Genomic DNA, 23,506 nt, shown 5'->3' on the forward strand with positions numbered 1-23,506 from the left:
ACCCTATGGGATTAAAGTCTTACACAACAATCCTAGCTTCTTTTTCTTAGTATGATAATATGAAAGTTAGCAGCTCTGAGAAGTAAATATCTGGGTTTTTCTATTTATTTAGTACAGGGGTCCTCAAACTTGGCCACTTTAAGACTTGTGGACTTCAACATAGCTGGCTGAGGAATTCTGGGAGTTGAAGTCCACAAGTCTTATAGTGGCCAAGTTTGAGGACCCCTGATTTAGTATATAGCATCTACAGATGTCATGCAATCACTGATATACAAATATAAGTTTAAATAAAGCAATATCTGGGTGAACCTTAAATATTAACAAAGATTAAGGATTTCTGGGTATTTTCTTGTTGTCATCAAGCAGTGATCACAAGTAGAAATATTTAAAATTATTGTAAGAGTCATTGCCCCAAGAGATTATGATTCTGGACATGACCATATCAACAGAGGATATTCTCCACTAACAATTTTTTTCCAGTTCATAGGAAAGCTGTGAGAAACAAAATAATGTTTTTCCTGATCTACTGTATGTTCTTCTCCTATGTTTATTGGGAGATATTGGCTCCAAACTGAATATAATTTAGTTACTGGAATTTTTGTAACCCCGTCCGTTTGGTAGATTTGACTCAAGAGAACTTGATGAGAATTTTGTAGAGAAAAGAACCACTCTGAGTTTTCAACAGTTGCCAAAGAGGATGACCATTACATGAGTGTCCCACTAAACAGGGGTGGCTATGGGGTGAGGTCAAAAAAATTCAGATGGTGGCCCTGATGATGCACATACAAATGGGAGGAGTTTTAATTGGACCATTGTGGCCACCATGGACTTTTTTGACCACACCTTACTGAACCCCCCCCCACGCTAAAGAGTCTTTAGTTCCACAGGAACCAACTCTGCTCAACTGCTTAGGGAAAATGCAACCCATGCACTTTAGAAGGAAAGAAAAATTGTAACCCTGAGGATGAATCTCCTCAGCATTCCGGCAAGTGGATAGAATAGACCAGGGGTAGGCAACCTTGGCTCTTTTATGACTCGTGGACTTCAACTCCCAGAATTCCTGAGCCAGCTATGTTGAAGTCCACAAGTCTTAAAGTGGCCAAGTTTGAGCACAGGAATTCTGGGAGTTGAAGACCACGAGTCATAAAAGAGCCAAGGTTGCCTACCCCTGGAATAGACCATCAGCTAGTGAGGAGCAGGCTACAAAAAGCTCTCTCATGAAAAGTATAGACAAATGTGTTTTTGTTCCTCCAAGGCCATTTATCCTAGTGTTGCTTACTCCACGGTCCCTGGATGAGGGCCTTGTGCCCTTTCATCTAGCACTGACTCAGATCCACTGAAGTCACTGAAAAAATAGTCGCAGTCAGGGTTCCCCCTTGGAGGGAGAATGCCTGATATGGCCTTCTCCAATTTCAGAGCTGGAATGCCTGAAGCGATTCTCTCATATTTCATGAGTGAGAGCAATGTGGAGCACTGAGGGTTAAGAGAAAAAAATTGGCACAGGTTGAGGCATGACAAGACGCTTCCACTGGCTAGCTGGATAAATATAGTACAGTCCAATATCATCTGGTGTAGATTTGACTTCTAAGAAAGCAAGGGACAAAATAAGGTATCTTTCATTCACATCAAGGCTAGAAAAGAGCAGAAGTCCCAGTTTTGAAATAAGGGCCATCTAGTAGAGAATGGAAGTCATAATTCCACCCCTTGAATATCTTTAGGGTCAGTCAATCTTTCCAAGCTTTCAGTGCTAATGATATTCCGGCCTCATAGAGAATAGGCTCCTTTTAATTAAGTGGGCCTCATTAATAAATGGAAGCATAACCATATATTCTTGACCTAGAATTTATTTAGTGTGACCTGGAAATAAGTCCTGTTAAAATCAGTGGGATTTTTTCAGAGCAGGTAGGTAGATGATTCTGTTGTTATGGTATTTGTGGTATTCTTGCTTTTTTCACGGGGGGGGGGGGGGCTCAATCTATTCTCCAAAGCACCTGAGGGCAGGACCAGAAGTAACGGATGGAAACTTATTAAAGGGAGATCCAACCTAGAATTAAGGAGAAGTTTCTGATAGTGAGAACAATTAACCTAAGTTGTAGGTGCTCCATCACTGGAGGTTTTAAAGACGAGATTGGACGACCATTTTTCTGGAATGGTATAGGGTCTCCTACTTGGGCAGGAGGGTTATTTATTTATTTATCAATTTTATTGGCCACCCATTTTACTCTATGGCAGGGGTAGGCAACCTTGGCTCTTTTATGATTCGTGGATTTCAACTCCCAGAATTCCTGAGCCAGCATGGCTCAGCTTGGAAACCTCTCCCTTTCCCCTCAGCACGGCTGGCTCAGGAATTCTGGGAGTTGAAGTCCACGAGTCAGAAAAGAGCCAAGGTTGCCTACCCCTGCCATAGGGTAACTCTGGATTGGACTAGAAGAGTTCCAGGTTCCCTCCCAACTCCCTTCCGACTCTGTTATTCTGTATTTTGTATTCAGATGAAGTTGAATGGAATATTTAACAACTCATAATGCTTATCTGTTGTAGTCAAGAACTTTAAGTCAGAGAAAAGAGCAGTGGCCTTGTTTCCTACATCTAATGGCAAACATGAGTAGCAGTCTTCTTCCAGATTTCAATATACTAATAAATAATTTAGCCTCATGTTATGGAAGATGCTCATGTCCAGGGATGTCTGCAGGTAGTGTCAAAGCAATCAAAGTGACCACTGCAGCGATGTGACTGAAGGCCTGTCCCTTTTTATACGGTTGGAGCAGAATCACACAACCTTTCCAATATAGCCTCCCTGAACAATATCATCTGTTTGCTTTATGTGTATGGGATATATTGACGAGAATACCGCAGTGTGTGTGAAGCAGGAACTGCAATAATACATTTAAAAAAAAATGGCTTGCTTGTTTTTAGTCACAGAAACACTTCTGTAAGAGTGAAGTAATTTAGTAAGCAGTGCACTGGGATAAATATACTTACCCGGCTCAGCCATGGAGCGAGGTTCTAATAAAAAAGAAAGAAAAACATTACTTAATTCTGTATTTATTTTAACACATATCATGTTCTTTCAAAGTTTTGCATGAAAAACAATATATATTTGGGGTAATTTGTATCACTTAAGCTTCTTTAAATCCAGATAGATGGATCTTTAAACTACTGGAGTAATACAGTTAGTTTTGGTCCAGCTCTTAATCTCTGACTCATCTAGAGGAGTGGGGATGGGAAGGGCAGGAGTCAAAAAGTCAGATTCAATCACAGTGGAAAAACAGGATCAGATCCTATTGCTCCTGACTCTGCCCAAAGACCTCCTGCACAATCTAGACCAGTGGTTCTCAACCTTTTTAATGCCGTGACCCCCAACTGGTCGTAAGTCGAGGACTACTCAACCGGTCGTAAGTCGAGGACTACTCAACTGGTGCAGCACCGTTTGCAGAATGGGACTTTTGGCGGGCTCAGCAGGGCAGAGACAGCCTGGACAATTCCTATTGGCTTTTGAAAGCCAATAGAATTAGACTCTATTCAAGAGAGTCTATTCTATTGGCTTTCAAAAGCCAATAGAATAAAAGGGAGTAGCACAGCTAAGGAAAAGGGCAAAAAAATGGCGGACTGCGTTGTTTGGCGACCCCCATGAAATGGTCGTTCGACCCCAAATGGGGTCCCGACTCACAGGTTGAGAACCACTGATCTAGACTCCAAGCGATCTACCCCATAAGAATGCTGTGGTCTTCAAAGAAGTCAGAGGAAAGAGCACAGACTTTGGTCAGAGAGTATCCGGCATGGATTAGTCCTATTCAGGGTTGAGTCCCCTGGTCTAGGAATCATGGCTGACTGACACCAGTTGTGCACAAACACAGCCTGGGAATCTTCTGCATTTAAGGACCTTCCTGAATGCAATAGGATGCCGGAATCAATATACGTTTTATGGACCTTTCCTCATTCCTGAGCTGAAGTGCTTTTTGCTGTTCCTTGAGACAATGATAGTTGCACATTTTTATCCTGTCTTTATTATCGTCAGTGACTTGCTGTTATTGCCTGACTTCCCTTAAATTGACGGCCAACAAAGCCCAGATTTTATACCTCTTGAAGTCACCTTTGGATTGGATTGAGATACCAGTAAAGTTGAAGAGAACTTCAGCCTGTCTTCCTCATAGGTTGGGATAAAATGAAGGCAATATCAGAGGGATACAACAGAAAAAAGATATTGTCAAAGAATGAAAATTTGGAGTGACCAAAGGATGTGGTGAAAAGTTTAAGGTGGTAACTAAGCTCAATTTTTTTATCTGTAATGAACATAAAACATAGGAAGAACTTTGATTATACCATCAAGGCTGTCATCTTGTTGTTGTTTTTTAACCATACCCTGTAGTTGCTACTAATATATTGTGGTTAGGAGCAAATGTGTCATCCTTAAACTTTAAAAAAAAAAAGCCTCCTTAGAAAATTCACCTCCTGCATAGTTTAAACTGCTCTTTAAATTTTGGTTATTAGTAATTAGTTATTAGTAATAACATTGGTTTGGGATTATGCCTTGTTGTATACTGTAAGGTAATGAGATATCCTGCACAACAAGGCATTATATACTAAAATACACTGTTGTTAATTGCTGATCATTAACTATGAATTCCCGTTTCACTCTTTACATGATATGCCAGAATATACATATGGTAGTTATATCCACAATATTTTAATTTCATTTCTTTTCTCTATTGGTGAAACCCAAACCTGAACTTGCTTCAGGGTTTAGGGGCAGAGTTTAAATATTTTACCCTAGGTGGCAAAAGGATAACAATCCAGAAAATTACCAATACACCAAAACATTATTTGCTGTTCTATACAAAATCTTGTTCATGAACGGCTGTGCTGGAATGATTGTAGCTTTAGAAAGTGGATTAAGTTTTAAAACTAAACTCTGTCAGTTGTATCGGTTTTTGCATACAAGGCAAGCAGTTCTGTTCTTCATGTGGTGCAACCAGATATGAGGCTGCTTCAAATCATTCTTCTTCCTGCTTTATCACTTTGATCTGTAACATGGAGACAATATTGACACGTGTGCGTCTGACATGCTTGAGAACAATAGCGGTCCCAATCACTACCACTATTTCTGTGGCGCACAAGAGATAACAGTAGTTTTAAAATGCTGTTTTCACAGGATTATTTTTTTTACAAAGGTTTGCTTTTCAGAAAGCAGCAAAAAAACCAAACAGTCCATGAAAACTAAAAAGCATACTTTTCTGTAATATTCTGAAGTCTGGAGAATCTTCAATCAACATCCCTTCTCTGTACCATTCCACTTTTGGAGAAGGAGCTCCTTTCACCCGACATTCAAACACAACCAGCTGACCCTCAGAGGCCGATATATTTTGCAGCATCTAAACCAAAAACAGACATTGTGCTATTTTTAAGATTTTTAAGATTATTACGTAGGTGCGAATAAAGCGAAGTCAGCTTTGAGCGAACTTGCTTCTGGTCTCTGAATGGATACACCTGTGTAGCTTTCTTTGTCATGATTTGCCATTGGTTTTGGCAGGAATGGGGATTGATTGCTCAGTTTCCTGCTCTGATTTACAGCACAAGATTTCAAACATGGTGCAACCCAAATACTGACCAGAGGAATCCCTGCTTATCTTTTTATGTAGGTTAGCCAAGGTTGGCAGTGTGCTACTTACCTGTGAAAGCTGTCAATGGAAAGTTCTCTCTAAGATAATAGAACAACATTGTTAAGCTACAATATATGCTAGAAGCAACCTGGAATTAAGGAGAAACTTCCTGACAATGAGGACAATTAACCAGTGGAACAGCTTACCCCCAGAAATCATGGGTGCTCCATCACTGGAGATTTTTAAGAAGAGACTAGACATTCACCTGTCTGAGATGGTGTAGGTTCTCCTGCTTGAGCAGGGGGCTGGACTAGAAGACCTCCAAAGTCCCTTCCAGCTCTATTCTATTCTATTCTGTTCTGTTCTGCTCTGCTCTGCTCTGCTTTACTTTGCTCTACTCTACTCTACTCTACTCTGTTCTATTCTATTCTATTCTATTCTATTCTATTCTATTCTATTCTATTCTATTCTATTATTTTTGCTTAATCTGGTGCTCTCCAAATGAATTGGAATCTACTATCAATTCTATCTTAGCTGACATTTCTATTAAAAGATTGGAGATTGTCACTTGGAGAACTTTCTTAATTTGTAGAGCAGAAAAATCTATTTTCAGATAAGTGTTCTTAAAAATGTACTGATGTAAAGAAGCAATTTTAGGACACTCGTGCTGATGATACAATCCCTGAGCTTCTGAAAGGTATTTTAGGACTGGGCAATGATTGCCTGAGGATTTGATCATCACATCTACGGTACTTGTTTCCCATTATGAGAAGAGCTCATTCAAGCAAATCACCTTGGTGAACACAGGAGCAGCTATTAGGGGTCTTCCGTCCAGTCCTTGTAAATAATTCGTAGGGCTCTGATTCTAATAGTGAAACAAAGAAACAAATGTTAAGTGTATTATATAGGAACAACATTTTTGCTTCTAGAAAAGCTGGTGAACAGAGAGAACTGTATGATTTTTTTTTCTTCAAAACTGTATATGCAGGAGAATATCTGTAAGCAGGAGATTGAAGTCTAGCTGATTTGGAACCTAACTTTGTGATAATTTTCACAGCAATTTTCATTGCTGGATTAGAAGGGAATTTATTTATTTGTTTGTTTGCTTATTTATTTATTTATTTCCTGCTTTTATTACTTTTAGGAATAACTCAAGGCAGTGAACAGATCCAACATACCTTCCTCTTCCTATTTCCCCCACAACAACAACCCTATGAGGTAGGCTGGGCTAAGAGAGGCCCAAAGTCATCTAGCTAGCTTTCATGGCTAAGGTGGAACTTGAACTCACAGTCTCCTGCTTTCTAGCCTGGTGCCTTAGCCACTGACTAGACCAGGGGTAGGCAACCTTGGCTCTTTTATGACTCGTGGACTTCAACTCCCAGAATTCCTGAGCCAGCCATGCTGAGGGGAAAGGGAGAGATTTCCAAGCTGAGCCATGCTGGCTCAGGAATTCTGGGAGTTGAAGTCTACGAGTCATAAAAGAGCCAAGGTTGCCTACCCCTGGACTAGACCAAACTGGCTCTCCTTAGATAAACATTTTTCAACATCTGGCTCAAATCCTTGGCCACACGTTGCCCCACAATTTAACATGGGACCTGAAGTGTGAACTATTTATTATTCACAAAAATAATTGTTTATATTGTTATTTCTATCTCATTCTTTCGTTATTAAAAACAATAACAATCTGGAACACCGCTTCCTAAAACAATTTTAAAATACTGTTACTGCTATTATTATTTTTTCTTAAAAGAAGTTTTAAAATGTAAACAATTCCAGAATATGGACAGTGACCAGACAACTTGTCAAAGCAGCACCAATGCATGAAAAGACTACTTGTCATCCCTGCACGCTGCTCAATGTTTGTGACTCAGGTTATTTACAATATACTAAAATAAGCGAGGACATCCACAGAATAAAGAAACATTAAAACCCAAAGCAATAACAGAATTCATAGTAACTTTTAATTAAAAAAAAGTTCATTCTCCAAGATTCTCCTCTGGATATGAGAAGGATGTCATAAAATGTGCTGGACCATATGGCAAAGACACAGTTGGAGAAGAGATAGAATGCTACTTCATAACTGGAGCAGTTAAAGGTGACGTAAAGCTGTGTCAGCTGTGAGTTCCTCGTCTTTAGTAAGATAAAAATGCAAAGGGTCTGGAATTGCTTCTCTAACCCTTCTGAATAAAGTAGAACTGTATTTCTAATAACCAGCTTTCTTTTCATAAGAAATTATATTCTTATTCCCCTTTAAATATTTGTTTTGATCCAGGCACCTTATTTTGATTTACAGTCTCCCATTTTCCATACCAGGATGAAAATAAAATTGTGTTACTGCTTCGACTGAAAACCAAAGATTAAGGAAAAAATGCAAATTAATCCGAGTCTATAGAACAGCTGCTTCTATAACACAGTGTCTTCTATGTATGTTAACCTATAATTGGCTTCCTCCGTGGGATACTCTCCAAGTACCACCCCAGAATTTCTGATCAAAACCATCCATGGAATGTGCTGGTATGGAATTCTGAATCTTGTAATTCTTTCTCAAATGACTGGATGTCATTCAGAAGGTAGCACCTTGGATGACAGCATCACAGCTACACAAAGCTAGCAGCATATTTGTCACCTTGAGGGGACAAAATCAGGTATTTTTCTTACCTGATACACAGGAACTGAGACAGCATGTTTCGTCAAAGGTTGTGGTTGAATGGCTTCTTGATGGATTACAGAAGGAGGAACAGGAAGAGGAGCAGGCGGAAGAGGAGCAGGAGGAGGTGCAGTGGGTGAGGTCTTAGTCTGGTTTTGGTACCTGGGAAAAAGTTGGAAAAAGCTAATTGACAAAAAAAGAAAACAACATGAGTTTGTGAAGGCCGAAGCTTCCTTTATCCATCGCTTCTGAGTGATTTAAAAACTAACTTGATGGATTGGGAAGTTCTGTCATACAACTGACTTTAAAGCTTCTCAAAGCACCCTTGACCCAAAGTGTGTCTCCTTCCTTTTGTCTTTACCAAGCATTCTAAAGAAGTTCTGTGGTTTAATTCCTTGCTCTGTGGGGGAAACAGGAAAGGTGAACAATTTTTTCCTCTAGCTGAGAGGTGAAAGATGGGATATTCCATCTGCTCCTGAGGAAGTTTTAAAAGTAAGAATGCCCTTGAAATGGATTCAGCTCCAGGTGATGGCATCCAGGTCTCCTCAGAAGCATTATGGCAATGGTTTGCCGTTGCTTTTTCCTCAGATTTCCCCCCCCCCAACTTCCCAGTCTAGTCCTTCAGCCCTGGGATTTTGAGGAACTCCCCTCAATGTACTAATCTAAACAACAGACTGTCAAAATGTTAGAAGGACCAGATATTTTGAGTGTTGCTTCAAATGCTCAGAAATCAGTAGCAGATTTCTTCAAGTGCTAGGCACCCCAGTGGTCCACAAACTAATAAAATTCCTCCATATTTTCCATTATTGTTAGTCTGCATGAGTGGTTCTTTGCAACGATCAAAATATATGTGAGTGTATAGATGGCTACATTCAGGCACTGAGAATTAAAAAGGAGACCCATTAAAAGTAGGAGGTCATATCTGAGGATTGGGATGAGAATGAACCTTCACTGGCTAAGTCATTCTTACAGTCTGGAAATAGGAATATCACATAGCAGTGACTGAGCAGACAGCTGCAGAGATCAGATTTTCTCATTTGCCAGGGCATAACTTGTCACATTTTTGGCAAACATAATACTCATTTTCGTTATATGAAGAATATTAAAGTTTATCTAGTGACTGGTGGATCTTTAGCAGCAAGAAAGGGAAACTCTAGTTAATTGAGACCTAATCCCTTATAATCCTGTCTTTTGAGAACAAAAGTTCTCAAAAGTAGTCTATTAATATTTCCTTTAGTGGAAAGCAAGAGAACTTAGTTTCTTCTCGTGACTTCAGTGAAGTTTGGGAAAGAGACATTTCTACTTTTGAAGGCTTGTATTTTATGGATTTTCTGGAATAAAAAAAAAACCCTGTTTCAAATGTCGAACAGAAGGGCCAGGAAAACCTTGTCTCTATAAACCTGAAAATAATAATGTAATGATTCCTTATATTTTCAAACTACTGCAATTGGAGAAGATATGTTTATAGTCTATACAAGACAAATATCAATTGAATATAAATCTGAACTGAACTGCCTGTGAAATTATAGTTTGCAGTTTGTATAGATAACAGAATAACAGAGCTGGAAGGGACCTTGGAGGTCTTCTAGTCCAACCCCCTGCTCAAGCAAGAAACCCTATACCAGTGGTAGCAAACCTATGGCATGTGTGCCAGAGGCGGCACTCAGAGCCCTTTTTGTGGGCATGTGCACCATCTCCTCAGCCCCGCCTCCTCCCACAGCCCCCTCCTCATCAGCAGCCCCCCCCCCAGAGGAGAGTCACCCACGAGCACAGGGGGGCATGGCAGCCAGGCAGCGGGGACAAGATTCCGCCCTTGCACCCATCGCATGCAGTTGATGCTGTGGGGCGCGGGCAGAGGGTGTAGCTGCCATGGCACTGCCGGTCCACCAGGGCAATCGGTGGGCTGTGGAGGTGGTGGGTGGCCCTGCAGGTGGGCAGGGTGGGGGGGTGGCGCAGGGGTGCAAGGTGGGGGTGGGGCAGGTTTTTGGGCACTCGGTCTCTAAAAGGTTCGCCATCACTGCCCTATACCATTTCAGACAAATGATTGTCCAATCTCTTCTTAAAAACCTCCAGTATTGGAGCACCCAGAACTTCTGGAGGCAGGTTGTTCCACTGATTAATTGTTCTAACTGTCAGAAATTTCTCCTTAGTTCTACGTTGCTTCTCTCCTTGATTAGTTTCCATCTGCTGCTTCTTATCGTGCCTTCAGGTGCTTTGGAGAATAGCTTGACTCCCTCTTCTTTGTGGCAACCCCTGAGATATGGGAACATGGCTATCTTATCACCCCTAGTCCTTCTCTTTGTTAGACTAGATATACCCAATTCCTGCAACCATTCTTTGTACGTTTTATCCTCAGTCCCCTAATCATCTTTGTTGCTCTTCTCTGCACTCTTTCTAGAGTCTCAACATCTTTTTTATATCGTGGTGATCAAAACTGGATGCAGTATTCCAAATGTGCTCTTACCAAGGCATTAAAAGATGGAATTAACACTTCATGTGATCTCGATTCTGTCCCTCTATTAATGCAGCCTAGGATTGCCTTGGCTTTTTTGGCAGCTGCAGCACATTGCTGGCTCATATTTAAGTGATTGTCCATTAGGAATCCAAGATCCTCTCACAGTTACTACTGATGAGGCAGGTACCACCTATTCTACACCTGTGCATTTGATTTTTCTTGCCTAAATGTAAAACCTTGCTTTTCTCTACACTGAATTTCATTTTGTTAGATAGGTCCCAGGGTTAAGTCCTTCTGTATCTTGAGCCTATTTTCTGGTGTCAGCTTGCTGCATCTGCAAATATGATGAGTTCCCCTTCTATCCCCTTCTCTAAGTCATTGATGAAGATATAAGAGTACTGGGTCTAAGACAGAGCCTTGGGGTACAGATAATTTTCTGTTAATCATCATCATCATCATCATCATCACTATCATCATCAGCAGCAGTAGCAGCATCTATTAAACTTGTATGTCATCTATCTCTGAACAACTCTATAGCCTTGGTTTTCCAAGTTATTTTCCAAAGGAAGATGAGGGAGATGGGAATTATTACTATGCAGGCTTTGGTTTTGTTGTTTCACAAGTGATGGCATCTAGCCAACCTTGTCTGGATTTGGAAGCTAAGTAATAAATTTCAGGGCTTCTGTTAGATAGGAAAGTAAAAAGACAACTCAGAAGAAGACAATGGCTAACCCCTTTGTTATTGTTTTCTGCAGTACCTACATGAACACATTTATTAAGTCACCAGAGATATGTCCCAAAAACCTGCTGCATCATTTTCCAAATGAAATTGATCCACTAATTGCATTTTGGCTGATTAATAACACATACCGCTTCATATAACTAGCATTTTGAAATGGATGGTATAGATTGGAAAAATGAGATGGGAGAGCAGTTTATTCCCACTTTTCTGATTCAGTTCCCCATCACCCCAATTCCTTGCGTTTGTTTTTAAAAAGAAATATAACAAGTTGAGAAATCTGATCCAAGAATATAAGTGTCCATGAGCGTCTCAAATTCACACCATACTTACCGATCCATTTCTTCTTTACTGTTGTCACTTTCAGATTCTGAAGATGAGGCCCCTGTGGGAAAGCAAATATTACTTCCATGGGGCACCATATTTACTGATTTACTTATCTGAGTGCAATGTAGACTGCCTGTTTGATGTTTATTGTTGATATCACAATGGCTTCGTGCAATTAATTTGATTTGTGGGGCAGAATCCTAACATCTTTGGAATCTTTCCTTAGCAATTATGTCACTATAAGAACTGTGTCCCCTTTGGGAGACACTTTTCTTATAAGAACATATAAAGCCAGGCTATAGTATTATTGGATGGATGACAATTGGCACCTAACATTTCCATGCCTTTTTGAGATCTTCTTCTTACATTCTTCATTCCACTGAAAAGTATAGCTACTTTTTTCAGTCACTACTGGGAAAATCTACCAGTAAACATCGATTGGATTAGAACTGACCATCAGTTGTGTTGTAATAGAACATTTCACTCTTCAGGGTAGTTGCTAAAGTGGAAGCCACATAACATCATATCCATCATGTTGTCATCACACAAATGCATTGATTACGTTGCAATCCCATAAATATAATTTTATGATTGTATCATAATGCATAAGACATCACGTCTTCCCTGATATTCAGAGTCCTAAGAGAAATATTTTAAAACATCTGGGAACAGATTCAGATATGAAGATTGTTGCTTAAAAGTTTAAAAAAGATCAAAACTGGAGGCCTTTCCATGATTAATTAGGTAAATCAAGTATATGCTATCCATATGCAAATATATCAATATCTATATCTACAATATACCTATAGAATATTTATGTTTGCTTCTGGCATGGATGAAAAAGCACAGTGCTATAAAGAGATTGTAGTCTAGTGAGTTATCACACAAGTGATGGCAGCTAGTTTTAACTTCTTCCAAATTCTGCCCGAAATCACTGCAAAGAACTCTGCAAAGCTGACTGATAGTATGTATACAGTATATGCATATGCATATAATCCCCAGATACTGAAACATATTACCTCATCCAAATTCTGCCCATTAATAAGTCTGAATTCTGATTTTCTTTCCTTTTCCTTTTTTTTTACAAAATTCATAACATTAGTCTTATTACAGCCCCTGACAGAAAGATCTTAAGGGTCAAAGGACCAGCTTCATATCTGTAGTACTGTTGTTGCTTCATTTGTATACTGAGAAATGGCAACTGGAGGGAGAGTGGGAAGACATCTTGATTTTTTTCAAGAGCAGGTGACTGATCTTTGTTTTATAGTCAAGGAGACAACTATCGTTATCCTTTAAAATTAGTGGTCTCATGTACATTATAAATAAGAGTAAGCATTACTTCTTAAATCTTGGAAAACCTGTTTCCATATCTCAGGACCTCATTTGAATTAAGAAAGCAGCAGAAATATATATATATATATATATATATATATATATATATATATATATATATATATATATATATATATTTCTGAGGTTTTCGCGGGTATTGTATGTAGGTCTTTGGTTGTTCGGGTTTTCTCCCACGTAAAATTGGAAGTGTCTTGGCGACGTTTCGACGAAGTCCCATTCGTCATCTTCAGGCTGGTGCTTTCAGCTTCGTGCCTCGAGCAGCAGTGTGTGGTCTTGGCTGTTTCTTGAAGAAGAAACAGCCAAGACCACACACTGCTGCTCGAGGCACGAAGCTGAAAGCACCAGCCTGAAGATGACGAATGGGACTTCGTCGAAACGTCGCCAAGACACTTCCAATTTTACGTGGGAGAAAACCCGAACAACCAAAGACCTACATACAAATACCCGCGAAAACCTCAGAAAACATATATATATATATATATATATATATATGGTATTACCATGAATACCCCCAGGGTTCATATTTTTAACTTTCTTAATCATATATATATATATATATATATATGCTTTCCCTGGTTAAATTTCAAACGTCTACTATTACCTTCTACATAGATCTCTGCAGAAGTTGAATCGGTCCCATAGATGTTGGACGCAAAGCAGGAATAACGCCCAGTGTCTTCTTCAAAAGCTTCAACAATAATTAGCGAATGCAGTTCTCCTGATTGGTTTATTTGAATATATGGTGAATTTTCAAGCTCTTTGCCTTCACAATACCACCTGCAAGACAAGGCAAACACTTGTCACTTTGACAGATGAATGGGAAGACATATTGCAACGACAGCAATGACTTATGAATCACTCTAAGGAGACTTTCCACTTAAATGAAACTAAATCAAAAGAGTAAATAACCTGTTATATTTAGCTGTAGTTAAAAACTGAGCTGCATTCTGTACTAAGTATTTAGATCTTGTTGAACAATGCAAGGTGGAACCAGGGTCAGATAGTAGTTAGTTTGTTGGAGTAGAACTACAGATTTAAGTTCAAATATGCAAAATGGCATGAAATTCAGAGAATAATCATACTGTAGATCCATTACTATTTTTCAGTAACAGTTCTAGTATGAGCAGATAGATTGGAAAACATTTATGTAGCCTTCCAAGAAAAAGGGATTCAAATTTTATCCTTAAACAAAGATACATACAGGGTACATTGACCCTATATACTTATAGAATATATGTATTTATGATCATAGAACACATACACATATACATATCGATACATATTCTATGGCCATATATACCTAGGCTATATTGACATGGAATAACCCAAAATAGCTCTGTATTTTGCATGTGTTCATTATGATTATCTACATGTAAAAATATACTAGAGAGACTAATTCAACTGTATTTCACGTGCTGGAATAATATACAGTATAAGAACACTGAAGGATCTATGCAGAATATAAGTATTTCAGCACTGTTTACTGAATTTTTTTGCTTATACAAACAATGATAAAAATAATCTGACAGTTGAGATACTTTCTGCATAAATCTGAGTGGATAATTCATCCATGCAGTTTTTAAAAACTCTATCCACACTGTGGTTTAAAAACGGAGGGAAACATTTTTTCCAGTTTGACACTGATTTTGATTCCTCTGCTGCACATCTAGATCAGGACTTTTCAACCTTTTCACCCATTCTACCACTTTTAGGATATGGCAATATCTGAATACCACCAGTCGCCTAGCAAGGTGTCAAAAACTTGATGACAAAAAAAAGGAAAAAAGTGATAAAGTACAGGTAGTCCTTGACTTACAACAGTTTGCTTAGTGACTGTTCAAAGTTACAATGGAACTGAAAAAAGTGCCCCCCCCCCAAGCCACAGCCGAGCAAGACACCTGCCTGCCCACCTGGCAGTGCTCTTCCTCCTGTCCGTGGTTTTCATTGTTGTGAGCATTTCTGTTGAGGATTGGCAGGGGGGGGGTGTTTGGTTTTTATTCCCCCCCATCTGCTGGGTGGTTGCAGCAGGTTTTGGTCACTTCATATGACCCTGGGACACTGTGACCGTCATAAATATGAATCAGTTGCCAAGCATCTGAATGTAAATCACAAGACCCTGGAGATGCTGCAACATTCCAGTTGATCGGTGCTTCTTCTGAGCTCAGCAGAAGTGCCAGGATCAGTGCTGCTTTCCAGCTGATTGGTGCTTCTTCAGAGCTCAGCAGAAGCACCAGGATCAGCGCTGAACTCCAGCTGGAGCCTAGCGCTGATCCTGGCGCTTCCACTGAGCCATGACAGCCCCGAAGAAGCGCTGATCAGCTGGAAAGCGGCACTGATCCTGGCGCTTCCACTGAGCCCTGACAGCCCCAAAGAAGCATCGATCAGCTGGAAAGCGGTACTGATCCTGGTGCTTCGACTGAGCCCTGACAGCCCTGCAGCTCCAGCCGTCTCTCACTCAGGCTTGTGCGGTGCTGCCACTGGTTCAGCTCATTCCCCTCCCCTGCTATCACTTTTCTAGGATGGTCGCATACCACCTGCCAGGTGCCAATGTATCACCACTGGTTGAAAGGCCCTGATCTAGATGGTACTAAAATTATTAATTTTTTGAGTTTAATTGTGCATTCCTTCATTAACTGTCCACTTCAAGATAAAACAACTGATAAATGCTAAAAACAGATGATATAACCTGCAAACATTATTTCCAATTGTCTTAAACTGAGATTTATTTGCGTGTTTAAGAAGTTGAACAAATAGTGACACATCTGTTCCATCACTGGCTCTATGGGAGAGGAGATATTTGATTCCTGTTTCTATTAAATCTAAATGGTCATACATGTGTGGGTCAAGAATGGCTTCTTAACGGTCATTGTGGTGGGGCAGCTGCTTTTCTCTAACCTTTTACCCTCAGGTATGAAAACATAGAAAAACACATTTGCTTTTAGAATCTCACCTTTATGGCATATTAGCCATGGTTTTTAGCTTAATGATTTTTACGAACGACACTAAAAAGTTATGACCTAATGCAATTTAGGCATTTATTATATCCTTAACAGATTAAAAATACCGACTTCTGAATAAAACAAAGAAACAAAAATCCCTGATTTCTGGGGAATCTACCTAAACTTTATGAGAGGGTGGGATCTTTTGGTCTTAGGATTTTTTTTATTGTTTTGTCTACGTTGCTCATATCTTGTTGATATACTATTGTTTATTGCTCTGAATAATTTAGAAATTTGTTTTTTTTTCCAAAGAAGGGTTCATACCAGAAAGTAAGCTCAGAGAAGTTAATAACTCTTGAACCATATGCAAATATTACGATGCCATGTAGATATTTTTAACTACAATTCCTATTGTTATCGGCCACTTTAGCTAATCAAGAAAAGTGCAGCCTGAAACATAAGGAAAGCTCTGAGTTCCATCTTTAAGGCTAAAACAATGGTGGACAATTTATCAACAGTTATTCAACTCTAGTTGAATTTAATAACAGCAGCAAGATTATTGGTGGGTCAATATTGGAAGAAGGATACTCTGCCTTCTTTAGAAGAATGGATATTTAAGGTTTCTAATCTAGCAGAAATGGCCAAAATTTCTGCTTATTTAAAGGACCATTCACAAGAGAGATATCTCAATGTATGGAGAAGATGGATAGAATATGTTCAGAAGAAGTATGGATCTACAAAGTTTCATTTATTTTATGAGTAATGAATTTGTTTAAACTTATGATGTTAAAGTTTGAAGAGAGTTAAGGGTTAGTACGATTTTGCTTTTTGTATAATTAGTAAACTTAATTAGATTATGTTTAGTATATTTGTATAATCCTGTACTTAGCTCTGGGAAGTCAGGGGGGAGGGGGTGGGGGAAGGATGGGTTGGAATTTTAGTAGTTCAGATAAGTAGAAATAGTTTTTATTGTATATATATATATAGGTTTCAATTTGGAGAGAGGAATTGCTCGGGCATTTCCCCCGGACCGCATCCGGAGTGAGAGGATAGAAGAAGGTGAGAAGTAAGTAGGAAGGTGGAGGAGAGGGGGTGAGGGAGGAAGAGAAAGAAGAGGGAAAGAGGCAAGTTGGTTAGAGGGTGGATGCGGTTTGGGGGGAAATGGGTGAGCAATACCGAAAATGGTGTGTATTAATTTGTCTTATTTTTTTTATCTGAAGTATTTCTAAGATTGTATTGTATTGCAAAATTGAAAATATTTTTTTTTTTTTAAAAAAAAACAGTTATTCAACTCCGGTGGGACTTTTGTATTCAGAAGCAGTACCGTATGACAGAAAATATAAGTTGCTGAAAAGACAATAAAGGTACTTTTCACTCCCTGCACTGATTGTGGGCATGCTGCAAGTATCTGGCTAAATCCCCTCTGGAACCAAGATACTTTACAAGAGGAGTCCTTGACCAAGTAAGCCAATTTTTATATTCTTTTGTGCTCTGGGATGTGCATCAACTTCTGTTGTAAGTGAACTGGGGAATGCCAATGGCTCCGAGTAAAATTAAGGGGAAATTCACATGGCTCTCCCATCTCCAAGTTTTCATGTGGTTCACGCGGATAATGAAACAAGGAAAAAGTGTATTCACTTGGATGCACTCATGCAAGGAAATATCAAGCATCTATTTTGGTCACCATACTACAAACAAGATGTTGAGAGTTTGGAAAAAAATTCAGAGAAGAGCAGCTAAGATGATCAGAGGCCTGGAGGTTAAAATATACGAAGAATGGCTGTGGAACTTGGGTTTGGCTAGTCTAAAGAAAAGAAGAAACAGGGGAGACATAATAGCAGTGAGCCAGTATCTGAGGGGCTGCCACAAGGTAGAGGGGGTCAGGTTGTTCACCAGAGCACCAGAGGGAAGGACGAGAAACAATGGTTGGAAATTGATGAAAGAGAGAAGCAACCTGGAATTAAGGAGCAACTTCCTAACAGTGAGGACAATCAACCAGTGGAACAGCTTGTCTTCAGAAATCGTGGGTGCTCCATCACTGGAGATTTTTAAAAAGAGGCTAGACAGTCACTTGTTTGAGATGGTTTAGGTTCTCCTGCTCGAGCAGGGGGCTGGACTAGAAGACCTCCAAGGTCCCTTCCAATTCTATTCTATTCTATTCTATTCTATTCTATTCTATTCTAGAATGCATAACACACTGGAAGTTTCAATTATGTAACTGATAAAATAAATACCCATATATTGTCTGCTTTTAAAACATTAGTTGATTTCCCTCTTTACCACCTCTGTTTGCTTAAGGGTGTCTAAGATAATTTCAGAAAAAATAAAGACAACAGCAATTTTACCTCTCTTCCCATAATACAGATAGATAAAAGCTGTAGGGCAGCCATATGCATATTTAAGAATAAATCCATAAACTATAGATTTTAATGAGAAAAACAGGACCTCTTTATTAGAATAGATTTCAGTCTATATCCCTGCACAACAAAATCTATTTACCCAACTACTTAATATATTTAAAAATATATCTTGCAGATTGGCAGAGTAGCATAGAGTATAGTGTTAGGATTAGAAGAGACCCAGGAAAATGGTCTTTTAAGCTTTCTCATCTTCATCCATTTTTTCCTGTTTCCTATAAACAGTAGGACGGGAAACAAAATAAATGAGTTGCCCCTTCCTCCCTTCCTTCCTTCCTTCCTTCCTTCCTTCCTTCCTTCCTTCCGCATACTGATCCGAGGGCAGTGGTGGGATTCAGCCGGTTTGCACCACTTCGGCAGAACCGGTAGCTAATTTTTTGTTGCCCAGGCCCAGAATGGACTTCTGGAAGCAGCATCCACACAGAGAACCGGTTGTTCACATATTTGAATCCCATCACTGTCCGAGGGGGTGGGTATTTGTTTAAATAGATTGATGGACATGGTCTTCTTTCTGTTCTTTCTCCCTCTTCATTTCTTCCTCCATCATTAGCTGGCAACCATGGAACCATGTTGTTATTGTTTTTGTTTTTTTTTAAAAAACCCACACAGAAAAAATTGGAAAGATCTTTAAGGGGAGTCAAAAAATCAAGATAGTGCCCCAAATCCATTGGAAATGGATGGCTTACAAATTCAAATAAACAAACAAAATTCTATGATCAAAGCAATGCAACTCTAACAACATAGAAAAATATAGAATTTTGATCTCCACCTGTAAAATTTCTGTAAAAAGTTTTATTCTTTTGTTAACTCCTTTTCCCCATTTTTTGGGGGGGACTTTCTCGGTGAGAGGATCCTGGATCTCTGCCCCATATTCTTATCTGCAGTAGGCAAGCTTTTTGCTCATTCATAATTAGCACCATTGACAAGAAGTGGGAAACTTGTATGATCAGAATGCTGTACTTGTTTTTTATGTATACACAAACATTTCTCGCATGAAACAAAATCCCCATAGTCATATAAGTAATGAATCAGAGTTGATAATGTGCTACTTTGACAGGGTGCATTAATCTATGTATCCTCCCTTGAGTAAATGCAGCTAAAGTTTCTGTTAGTCTTTTATCTTACTGATGCAGTGTGCGGACTGGGAAAATAATTAAATCAATGTGATTAGGTACCTGGGGTAATTTGTGGTTAACAGAAAAATGTTTGTGGCATCTAACAACTCTGCTAATAATAGGTTCCATCAATAAATTTGATTTATACATAATCAAATGTTTGGTTCACATACTTTATTATAGCATTGCCCACAATATGTTATCTTCCAGATGGAATGCTAATTGTATCAAAATTCTCAACCAATACTGCTATTTGTGAATCAAAACATCTGGAAAGTGCCATGTTGGGAAAAACTATGGCAACTATCCAACATGTTAAGAAGTTGTTCTCAAACATGATATTGTATCACAAGTGTTAAAACTAGGATGATGTATATACAATGCAAAGATTTCAAACTCTTTCCCCACTGAGTATGCACTTTTCCCAGCATGCCAGATCAATAAGAGGATGCAATGACTAAGAGTGCCAATGTCTGAAGTATATAATATTTAATATTTAGCTAGAAATCATTTTTTGGTTTCTAGTTACATTACATATTGCAAGAATACAGTCTTGCCACAGAAAAGAAGCATAGTTTTTAGAAAGTCATTTAATTTAGCCAAAGACCTATATTGTCCATTTTTGAGACAGAAGTTCTATCACCCATTGTTTTATTCCACTGAACTTATCTGTTGTCAAACATCACAGTCATTTTTTTCCTAGAATGTCACTCCATCAACTTGTTTGATGAGGCATCAAAAGAGGATTAAATTTTTTATTAAATTTGCAGGGAAAAATGGACATAATTAATAGGGTATATTAAATTTTAGCAACTGGGTGCATGTTGCAGATACACAGAAGGAAAACCATGACCTTTGAGGGTTTATAGTGTAATTGATTTTTTGGGGAGAATTTAATTTGTGAAAATTCAAATTCCAACAGGATCAGATTTTCCATCTCATAATTATTGAGTAGGTGAGAAATGACTGATATTTCTTGACACAGGATAATTTCAGTTGCAGAGCTAAAATAAATTGTAAATTAAGCAGCTTGGAGAAAATGGAACCATGTGTAACTAGAAGTGACAAGTACAGTCTGGCTCACTTCCAACCAATGGGGAAAATGCGTGAGCTACTAAACTGATTTCAGTGTGACCAGTTATGGAGTAGTAATATAGCATTTGTGAAAGCCCTTCCATAAATATCTAGTAAAAATACTTCAGGGGAATATTATTCATGCAACTGACATGGAGAAACCTTATTATGATGTCAGTGTAACTGATCACGATGAGCGTAATAATGTCACAGGATTTCTTTCCAAGAATTGCAGTGTTCCCAGTGCTTTACTAAAACCATAAACCTGGATTTTCCCTCTTAAAATAAAAGTAGAAGGAGCAATGGCATAAAAAAATGGGAGAATTGTAAATAATAAACAACAATTTGTGATTGGGATACATCATTAAGCTGATCTGAGCCTTTTGCAGATTGGGCCCAAAGATGATAGCAAAGAGGTGATCAGCAGTGACATGGACAAGATGCAACTACTTGGGGCGGAGATTTCATGGGCATCCACGGTGTTTGGGTATAGAGGTAGGGGTGTATATTTGTGTGTGTGTGTGTGTATCAAAAAAAGGACAGCAGCTACACAGTTAAAGCCCCATTCCCCTGTATTGCATCTGCAATGCAATATTGCATCTGCAATGATCAACAAAGGGGAAGATGGTTAAGTACGGTAGTCACAATGGACATCTTGATTTCTTTAAACTGTCTTGTGGATGCCCCTGGAAGGATGGGAGAACATTTTCAAACATTTTCCCTTTTACTAGAAGGTTTTTAAAATTGGAATGGAGAAAGGGAAGTTGTTGAAAGGCAAACTGCTTCCACTTCATTTTATTGTTATATTTATTGTTTTAATTTTGTACGCCGCCCTGAGTCCCTAGGGATTGGGTGGCATATAAATTTTATTAATAAAATAATAAATAAATTAATAAATAATAAATGATTTCAAAGAGGGTTACACATGCCAAGAAAATTTGGACGCAAAATGGGTGAATTTGTGCTGTATAATTTCAGATTCAGGGGACCTAGAGGGCTTAATATTTGCCTTCTGCTCTCCTTTCCACTGTTTTTGTTGAAAAAGAACACCACAAGGCTAAAAAAAGAGCCATTTTGCCACTGAATTTTCACAGAATGATCTCAGAATGTTGGGGAAATATAAGTCATGTGAGTCTGAGATCTGCCCACCATCTCCTTACAAACAAAGGTGCGTGAAAGTGTTTTGTTGAAAGTTTGCAAAATGTGGAGACAGCACTAGTGGAGATGTAGTTCATAAGTAACTCTTCCTTTTTAATAATCCCCAGAGGAGTAAATATTGAAACAGAATTGTTTATAAGCAATGGTGGGGTCCAGGTAAAGAACTGACCAAACGTTGAGGGTACTTAATTACAGTCACCCACTCCATGAAGGCTTATTTTCAGTGCATAAATAAAATAGGAACATGTTTACCTGATTTCAGGTGTTGGTATTCCTACTACAATGCAGTCCAACTGCACTTTGGTTCCTTCAGAGACCTCCCTGCTTTTCAGTTTTTGAGTAAAATGGGGTGGTTGACCTATTGGCTCCTCAGAATAAAAAGGTGCAGCTGATGTCTCTGTGGTTAATTCTGGATTTTCTAATGTATGGACAGCTTCCACATCTGTCTGTTGAGGATAAGCTGGGTTTTCCAGTGAAGGTTGAATTTGATCTGATTCTTGAGATATTGGAACACAAGGCCTTTCTCTGTTTTCAGATAAATTGGTGAAATCAGAACTACAATCTTGGTTGGCCTTGTGCTTAGACTCAAGTTTGCTCCTGTAGTTCTTGCACGTCCTGGGCCTGATCCTTTTTGAATTGTGTGCTTTGAAAAGAGAAGAAAGTTCCTCAATAAAATCGGCAGCCTTGTTGAGCAACTCTTTCTTTGATTCTGTCTCTGACCCAAATGGCTGTTTCTTTGGATGATTGCCTGAAGTTGGTGAAGCTGTAGTTTGGCACTGCTGCTTGTTTGAAATAATATTTTCAGCGTTTTTCAACTGGGAGGGTAAAAACACGTGGATCTGCTGTTCTTCTTCTTGGCTGTTCTCAGGAGGCTCTTGATTGATAGCTTGCCTGGCCAAGTTTACACTCTCATCTAGCTCTTCTTGGCTCAAAAAGGCAGAAAGATCTGGAAGTTCATCCTGGCCAGTTGTCTCATCAGAAGCCCTGGAGGTACATCCAGAATGCAGAGAAGAGTCTGATTTACTCCTTTCACTATTATCTTGATGGCTGTTTTCAGCTAAATAGCTCTCTCTCAGAAGTTGAGTTATTGAAGTTGAAGATTCAGAAGTATTGTCTTGCATGCTGTTAACAAAGAGTACAGATAGGACCATAACCTCATAAAATACATACTTTTCTAATACTGAATTAAAGAAACGGATGGAGGTGTTTTTACTGTTGACTTCCCCAATCTAGAACTTTCCAGATGTGTACATACACACCCCCAGGGATAATTAAGTTATATCCAACAATCTGAATATATCAGGCTGAGGAAAACTGTTCTACTGGAATTGCTCAACAGATATATAATTCCTCTTTTGCTCCAGATTGAATTATGATTTGATATTGCTAGTATCTCTATTATTCAGAAGTACTCTCTTAAAGACTTAAAGCAAATTTTGCTGCACAAAGTGGTATTCTTAACCATTCTCTATTAGAATTTGTCCCATTTACTCATTCATTTACCTTATCCAGATTCATCCTTCATCCATCTAGTCCTGTATTGTCTGCTTGGAGTTGCTATATCTCAGAAAGAGGCATTTATTTGCCCTACATCTGAGATTCTTTTAATCTGAGAGCTGGGCTTGATTTACTATATGTATAATGATACTATTATGCCCTCCCAAATTAAGATTCTGCTCTAACCA

At 38.9% G+C, this 23,506-nt stretch overlaps 1 protein-coding gene across 5 annotated transcripts in view; it reads right to left on the reverse strand.

Moving 5' to 3' along the window:
- MYPN (myopalladin) overlaps positions 1–23,506 on the reverse strand; it is a 97,784-nt gene that overhangs the window by 32,648 nt on the left and 41,630 nt on the right. For 4 of the 5 annotated variants that reach the window (XM_039324670.1, XM_039324673.1, XM_039324672.1 and 1 more), the window contains 7 exons: positions 22,074–22,943; positions 13,720–13,895; positions 11,772–11,823; positions 8,256–8,427; positions 6,391–6,462; positions 5,228–5,369; positions 2,980–3,003 (listed from right to left, as the gene is read on the reverse strand). In XM_039324670.1, coding sequence (XP_039180604.1) covers positions 2,980–3,003; positions 5,228–5,369; positions 6,391–6,462; positions 8,256–8,427; positions 11,772–11,823; positions 13,720–13,895; positions 22,074–22,942 — 1,507 coding nt within the window. In that variant the 5' untranslated portion in view covers position 22,943. The remainder of the gene's footprint in view (positions 1–2,979; positions 3,004–5,227; positions 5,370–6,390; positions 6,463–8,255; positions 8,428–11,771; positions 11,824–13,719; positions 13,896–22,073; positions 22,944–23,506) is intronic. The other variant, XM_039324671.1, reaches the window with a different exon arrangement.

This window comes from Crotalus tigris, unplaced genomic scaffold (assembly GCF_016545835.1).
Source record: "Crotalus tigris isolate CLP2741 ecotype Arizona unplaced genomic scaffold, ASM1654583v1 scf7180000024304.1987388, whole genome shotgun sequence".
Classification (NCBI taxonomy): domain Eukaryota; kingdom Metazoa; phylum Chordata; class Lepidosauria; order Squamata; family Viperidae; genus Crotalus; species Crotalus tigris.